The sequence below is a fragment of the Juglans regia genome, chromosome 4 (genome assembly GCF_001411555.2).
Source record: "Juglans regia cultivar Chandler chromosome 4, Walnut 2.0, whole genome shotgun sequence".
Classification (NCBI taxonomy): domain Eukaryota; kingdom Viridiplantae; phylum Streptophyta; class Magnoliopsida; order Fagales; family Juglandaceae; genus Juglans; species Juglans regia.
The window spans coordinates 30,738,419-30,746,112 of NC_049904.1; the positions used below are offsets into that span (position 1 = coordinate 30,738,419).

Sequence of the window (7,694 nt, forward strand, 5' to 3'; positions counted from 1 at the left end):
AACGCCTCGAAAGGGAAAACCGACGATCAATCTTGGAAGATCTAGAATCGCCGGTTCAGGAGTAGCCGCGCATTGCTACGGCGAAGAGCTCCTTGGTGGCGCGTGAAGGACACGCGCCGACGAGCTCGAAAATTTCGTCCCGCGCGTGCAGGCTACGCTCCACTCCGGTTGGGGCCGTGTTTGGTGGACGTGTAGATCGACGGCTGGGCAACCTTCTGGTGGGGCGCGTGTTGACTATAGGGGCCCGGAAGATCACGAACGCCGATACTCCCTTTGTTTGGCCTGAAAAAACAAAAAAACTAAAAACAAAACAAAAAAACCAGAAGGCGGGAGGGAAGAGTGAGGGGGGAAGGAGCCGAAGCTCCCATCCCCTCGAGCCGGTCAGAAAGTTTTAGAGAGAGCGGGAGTTTTTGTGTTTTAAAGAGAGCCGATCAGGTCTTCTTTTAATTATGTTGATTGGAGTATCTTCGGCCCAAACCTGTCATTATGGGGAATTGAATTATTAATCTCTTAAATGTTTGGAGACTTTTTGTTTTTGAAATAACTATACTTTAATTGATTAAACAATCAATACATCTCTACCTCGACAATAGATTGAATACATAATCGACGTCGTTCCATTTTCACACTTGGACAAGATAGATTAAGGCCCGGCCTGCATAGTAAAAAAATTTCATCTTATTTTATTATTAATTTTTTTTAAAATTTTTACATAAAATATAATAAATAATTTAATTTTTTCAAATTTTAAAATAATAATAATATTAAAAAATAATATTATAATAATATTTTATTCAACTTTAAATTTTTATTTAAAATCATCTTATCTCATCTCATTATCTAAACCATACTTAATAGCAAATTTTGCTAAATAGTGAGCTGCTGAATAGGTATCCCTTATTGTGTAAACAACTTCATAATAATAAAACTTTTGTTTTCGCATTTAATCACATATTCCCATTATCGAATAAAACAAGTACGTGTAATTTAAACAATATAGGACTATTAAATCCAACAAGTTATTCCCAAAACAGAATACGAGAACACGTGTCCCGCGTCCACATATCCAATTACAAGTCCTCCTGTATATATAGATATATATTCAGCTGAGAATTGATTAAGGTCTCATAGATTCATAAGGTGGAGATAGAACTGAAAATAAAATAAAAATGCAAAAGCTTAAAAAAATTGCGGAATATAAATCTAAAAAACCAAAAATATAATTTACAGCATGCAACCTTTTTTTTTTTTTTTACAAAAAAAGAAAACTCCCAATAAGCCTCAAATTACTCGCTCTCAAAAAGGTACAATAGACAAAGAAACTCTCACACTTCGAAGAATCCAGACCAAAACACATTCTTGAAGACGACAACCATTGATCAAACCAGGATGACATCAAACTACGCAATCAAAGGCCAATTATCCCAGAAAGAAACCACGAGAAAGAATCGAGAAACTGTCACTGTCTCTCTTCTTAAGTCCTCATTTTCAATCAGAATTGCTGGAGCTGGAGCTGGAGCTAGATCTAGCCCCATGGGATTTTTCTTCCTTACTTTTTATATCCAATCTATCGGATATGCTCAAGAATCTCAGATGTTTCATAACATCCTTGTTCTGGTTTATCAATAGCCACTGTGCTACTTTCTTGGACACCAGACCCCATATCAGTTGATTCAATCTCCTCGGCAGAAGCCACTTGAGATGTTTCTACCGCTGCCGAATCCTTTGGACCCAACGCTTGTGGCAGCTCATGAACATTATCCTGTGAGACTTGCTTGAGAGCAATATGAATATCCTCCAGAGATTTTGCATCAACTGTTTTCAAGCTCGAATTGGATTCTACATGATCCTTGGATTCTCCCACAACTAGCCAATCATCAACCACACCGGGGAGGATGACTTCCTCCGCGTCTACTCCTTCACGAAGTTGCTTAAAAGCCAAGTTGATATCTTCAAGTGATCTTGCTTCAAGAACTGGGAGGCCCATCTCAGTCTTTGCTGGGTTTGAATCTTTGGGCAACAACTCAAATTCAGTACTCTCAACAACTTCTTTGACACAAAAGTCCCCAACTGCATCCAACTCTGACAGCAATCCTTCATCAATTTCTTTTATTTCATCAACTTCGTTGACATTTTGCTCGGCATGGGAAGAGCCATAAGCTTCTGCTGGATAGCTGAAGTCTTCTGAGACCTTCGTTTGGTCCTTATCAACAATTCCCCCAAGGACATCAGCTTTCAAATAGAGTCCACTGGAGGGCAATTTGTATTCAGGACTCCCATCTGGGATATCAATTTGGGTGGAAACAGACGCAGAGGAAGACAGATTTGGCCTAATTTTGCACTCGGGATCATGGACTATTAGCCCATCTTCATTGTCGGTCATTTTCACCACCTCTGAAGATTCTGTCCGGATATCATATGATTCCTGCCAAGTATCCAAGTAGCCATGATTAGTTTCCTATGTATATTGCTCTAGTTGATGCCCATACCAAAAAAATCAATCAAACAAGCCAACATGGCTGTCTGACTCTGACTAAGATAAAGAGGACAAATAAAATGCAGAGAGTCAAAGTGTCATCAATCAGACGTATTCTCTAAACATTCATGCCAAATACTCCCAAGCAAGAAATGCAGACATATTGAAAAAATCCAGCAAAAAAGAATTTTTTAAAGAAGAGAAGAATCCAAGCTGACACTAAGATTGTAGGTTACTAAGAATTACTATTGTAGGGCGAAACTATTATAAGCACCTCTCATGTAAGGGTATATTAATTCCACACTAAAGCTTGGGATATAAATATGAGCACCATACACCCGTGTGTTCAATAAATCAATTAAACATGTCTACCGTCTGATACTAGATCGAACACATTTATTTTCAAATTGGAGTTGCTCTCAATGTAGTATATATGGTAGAATATCCCCTTCTGCAGAACCCATCACACGGGTAGCAAATCCAGAAGAAAGCACCAAGGACCTAACAAAAAGGATGGCCACTTCATCCGTTAGGCTGGATGCCTAAATGACATGAGACAGAAGAGTACCAAATGTAACCATTCTGAAAAACAGGATGTTCAACAAATGTGCTACTTAATGAGACAAAAGAAAAGGTGTCAAGTCATCATTGAAGATACATATTTAAAATTTAATAAACAAGATCAATCTTTAAGTATTAGAGTCGCAAAATAACTAGGACCAGATATGACTTACTGTGCATTCATCATGGTCATCAAAGGATGCGTCAACCATAGGCTTATCTGCATAAGTCAGATGTTTTTCTGAACAAGATAGTGGTTTTTCTTCAGAAGGCACATATTGACTATCATAACCCAAAGAAACTACATCAACATCCAAATCTCGGTGGTGACCAGCATCAATTTTTGCATCAGAACCTGATGAGTGGACTTCATCCTGTTCGTAGCAATCGATTTCCTCCTTATTCAAGGACCAGTCCTCCCCACGTTCAGTTTCTGAAGTTGAATGATTGGAAAGAACAAGTATAACTTGCTCAGTTACCAGAGGAGGCTGTTGTTCCTCTGAGGAAGGAATGTGTTGGGGACACGAAGCCACCAAATCCAACTTTTCGCCCCCATCTTGGTGGCTGCTTTTGTCAATCTCTGCACCATCAACAATCGAGAACTGGACCTGATCATGTTCGGGCTGAAGAACCTCATTGATGTGCATCAAACCCTCCCCTATAGATCCATAGTCTGATGAATTTGATGAATAAACTTGATCCTGCTCCCGCTGAAAAGTTTCTATCTTCCTGATGGTATGCCGCTCAAATGGTTCAGTTTCTGAAGCTATCACTGACACATACTCGACCACCCCTGAAGGCCGTGGATGTTGTTCCTCTTTTCTAGACAAAGTTAAATTTTTAGAAGCCATCTGATAGCTTGAAGCCTCAGAATCTGGCTTCTCGTGCACAGCTTGATGGATCCCAAAAATAATCTCCGAATCATTACTCGAGGAGCTAACTTGATCCTGTTTATGAGATGAGCTATCTTTCTTATATACTATACCTTCCTCAACCGATCCAACATCAGTATAAGATGACCTTGAAGTACCTGAAAAATGTTCAACCACATATTCAGACCCATTTTGATCACCCAAGTTAACTCCTGAAGACTTGACCTGTGTAACATGACCCTTACTAGACTCCTGTACTTCCCTCAACCTTGGCTCCGTTTCATTATCTGGATGTGTCACTGAGGATGATCCATGAGTTTCTTCATAATTAGAAGAATCCTTCCCTTCTCTCTCACTGTACAATTCAGATTCCTTATCTGAAATGGGAATAGAAGTCACAACAGACACTGGAGGCAAACCCATTTTGGATATCTCCACTTGCAAGTCAGAAGAAATGGAGGGAAGGGAGAGGATCTTTTCACCTTCCGGGGGGCTTGAATCATAAACAGGTTCATGTTGATTTTCATCCACCCCCCCACTCAAAAAGTGGGAATCTGGCTCCTTAGGGGAAGGTAGGATTGCACTTCTAGATTCTTCAAGGTCATTGGCTCTTGGTTCCAAACTCACCGTTTCTTCTTTTGTAGCATACAGTACTCTCCCATCTATTTCTGGTAACGATGACAAACTTGATCTACTGCTGTACTCGTCTTCAACAGGTTCCATTTTTAAATGAATTTCACTAGTACTAAGTTCCAGAGGAATAGCCACCCCTCCTGTTTCAGACAATCCGGAATCCATTTCAGCTTGATTTCCAACTTGCCCCAATGTTATCTCAACCTCATCATCATGAATAAAATGTGGTGCTTCGAGATAAATTTCGCTAGTGCTAAGTTCCAGAGGAATAGCCACGCCTCCTGTTGCAGACAAGCCAGAATCAATCTCAGCATGATTTCCCACTTGCCCCAGTGTGATCTCAACCTCATCATGGCAAACATCCCTCCTCTGAACTTGTTCCATCTCCACTGAATCAATATTTTCATGAAATCCACTTCCACATTCAACAAGATCAGAAGCATGGTCTATGCTGGAGATGAGTTTTGTTTCTTGACAAAGATCTAGTTCATTGAGCTTCTTGTCATCTCTATCAACAGCAGAACTCACTGATTCAGTATCAGGAATAGAACTCAACTTTGATTCACTAACTTCACTTGACTGTCTCTCGAATGAGGAATAGCTTGTCCCCTCTGAAGTGAAGCGTTCTGGCACAAAAAAGGGTCTGAACCTAATAGCATGCCTGTCTTGCCTGGTACCCCCTAGGCCAGATGGTCCAATACTGAAACTTTCATGCCTACGGAATAATGTATCTTTCTGCTGAAATGTCGTAAACTCTTGCTGAAAATTGTCTCCCTTGAGATCAGGTTTTTCTTCATTTGGGTCATAAGGAAGATCAAAAGGGTTTCGTATTGGCAACAATATAGATGGTGCCGAACCAGGTGGATCATAGGAATCATAAGGGAGATCAAAAGGATTATGTCTTGCCGTTGAAATGGGTGGAACATTAAAGAAGAGATCAGCGCCATCTAAGTCTATCAAATTCTTCTCAGCCATCAATCTCATGTTTTTCCGTGCTCTCCTCCTTGCAATGAGATTCTCCAGGCGCTGGTTCCTCTCCAGCTCGGAAGTCCCCAAATCCATGAGATTCTTTTGGTCATCCTCTGTCCACTTAATTGCCGATTTACTTTCATCCTCCTTGCCTCCCTGTGCTTCTTCCTCGTCATCTTCATTTTCATCAGCGCCGTCTTCTTCGTCTCCATGAATTTCCGATTCTTCATCTGACTCAACGCTGGCATCGTTACTTTTACAAGAGCGTTCTGAAGCAGCATCTGACTCATCATCATGGGACATATGAGCAGGCTGTGGAGCTTTTGGATCCAGAAGTGGGTGAAGCTCCTCAAGGATTGGAAAGATGTCGGCCATTGAAGCATCCGGTGAGGAACTCTCTGCCAGATCAGACCCTTGGTCCGAAGACTCATCATCACCATCCTCATCATCATTAGGAAATAAATCGAAGTGATCTCCACTATGAGCATCGGCCAACTCTCCCGGGCGCTTAACATTATCTTCCACTTCAAGAATCTCATCTCCCGCTTTGTGAACCACAAAACATTGATTCTCGAGAGCTTTCCCATCATTTAACATGCATTCAATCCCCAAGTTCTCCTCGTGAAATTCACCCTTCTTTTCCAACTCCAAACCATTAAACTTTCCCCCGACTTCCCCAGTTACTCGCCTCTCTAACTGAATTTCCCGGGAACTATGATCATTCAGTGGCCTATAATCAGCCAGGCCATCATCTATTCCAACCTTCCCAACTTTATCTTCCACCGAACTAGCCCCTTCAGTATCCTTCTCTAACTGAATTTCCCGGGAACTATGAGCAATCACTGCCACGCAGTCATCCAGACCATCATATGTATCAACCTTCCCGACTTTATCTTCTGCGGAACTAGGACCCTCAGTAGCCTCCTCTACTATGTCACTTCCCTTTCCTGTATATCTTTCTACAAGAAAGCTCTCGTCTCTCTCATCATCGACAACAACAGTGGTGTCCCTCGAAACCCTGGCCTTAAGAGATGCGACATCATGGGAATGGCTAACACTATCATCATCTTTTTCGATTTCGGGTACAATGTTTGGATGCCCAAAACTCAAAAGGGTCCCAAGAAGAACGGCAGTGCAGAACAAAACAGGGGATGCAGAGACCAAAAGGGAAAATAAAAAAGGAAAAGATCTGTACAGAAATAACACAAAACAGAGGATGCCCAAAAGGAATGGATGATTGTAAACTGATCTATAACATGTTCTGCTTGATATGATCACGATTTTTCTCATTTGAACTGCAATTTCCAGTTTTGACCCCATTTCTCTCTCACGCCGTGATGTTCTTTCCAATTCCAATCTCTTTCTGTAAACACAATACCAAAAACGAACCAACGGAACTCATTAGATCCATGGAAACGAAACCCCACAAGTAGACAAAATAAAATTGAAAAAAAAAAAAAACGAAAAAGAAAGAAAGAAGAAAAGAATTGGGAAACGATCCTAGCATAAACCCACATCTGAAATGGAAGCACACGAGATTTCGAGCAATTAGATGAAGATGAAATTACCTGAGAACTAGTGACTGAGAAAGTGATGCGTTTGAATATCTCCAGAGGGGAAGGAAAAGGAGAAGGGAAATGAAAGGAGATGTGAAGAGGAAAGACTGATCAGCTTGGATTGAGGAGAGCAAAGGAAAATAGAAGAAAAAGAAAAGAAAGGGCCAATGGCTCTGCTCTGCTTTTGATGCTTCTCCTTTTCCCTTTACTCTCTTTTTCGATTTTCAAAAGAAATGCTTTTACAACAAGAAGAAGAAATGATTTCGAGAGCGAGCTATGTGATCATATGATTTATTTGATCCTTAATCATTCAGTATTTTTTTTTTTTATCACAAGTATCGGTCGATTTGGAGTCCAATTCATCGGTCACATTTTCCAAATTATTTTGAACAGTATTATTTTGCCTCTTCAATTTATTCTGTATCCTTAATGAAACTATTATATATATTTTTTATTTTAAATATTTTTTAAACATATTTAAATATTTTTAAAAAATAAAAAAAATTATCACTATACTAATAATCATTTTTTTTAATTAGTAAAAAAATTAAATATATAAATTGATAAATTAAAAAGTCGTATAGTAGCATTTTCCAATTTATTTGATCGTTTAGGACAGAGAGACAA

At 39.9% G+C, this 7,694-nt stretch overlaps 1 protein-coding gene across 2 annotated transcripts; it reads right to left on the reverse strand.

Moving 5' to 3' along the window:
- Positions 1–1,041: 1,041 nt before the first annotated feature.
- Positions 1,042–7,306, reverse strand: LOC109013676. 2 transcript variants are annotated; one of them, XM_035689447.1, is made up of 4 exons: positions 7,080–7,306; positions 4,392–6,874; positions 3,211–4,286; positions 1,043–2,425 (listed from the first exon to the last, which is right to left on the reverse strand). In XM_035689447.1, the coding sequence occupies exons 2-4, from the start codon at positions 6,829–6,831 to the stop codon at positions 1,568–1,570; spliced, it is 4,374 nt and encodes a 1,457-aa protein (XP_035545340.1). In that variant the 5' UTR covers positions 6,832–6,874; positions 7,080–7,306; the 3' UTR covers positions 1,043–1,567. The 2 variants fall into 2 exon arrangements, with proteins under 2 accessions (XP_035545341.1, XP_035545340.1); XM_035689448.1 differs by having other exon boundaries at positions 1,042–2,425; positions 3,211–6,874; positions 7,080–7,291.
- Between the last annotated feature and the right edge of the window lie 388 nt (positions 7,307–7,694).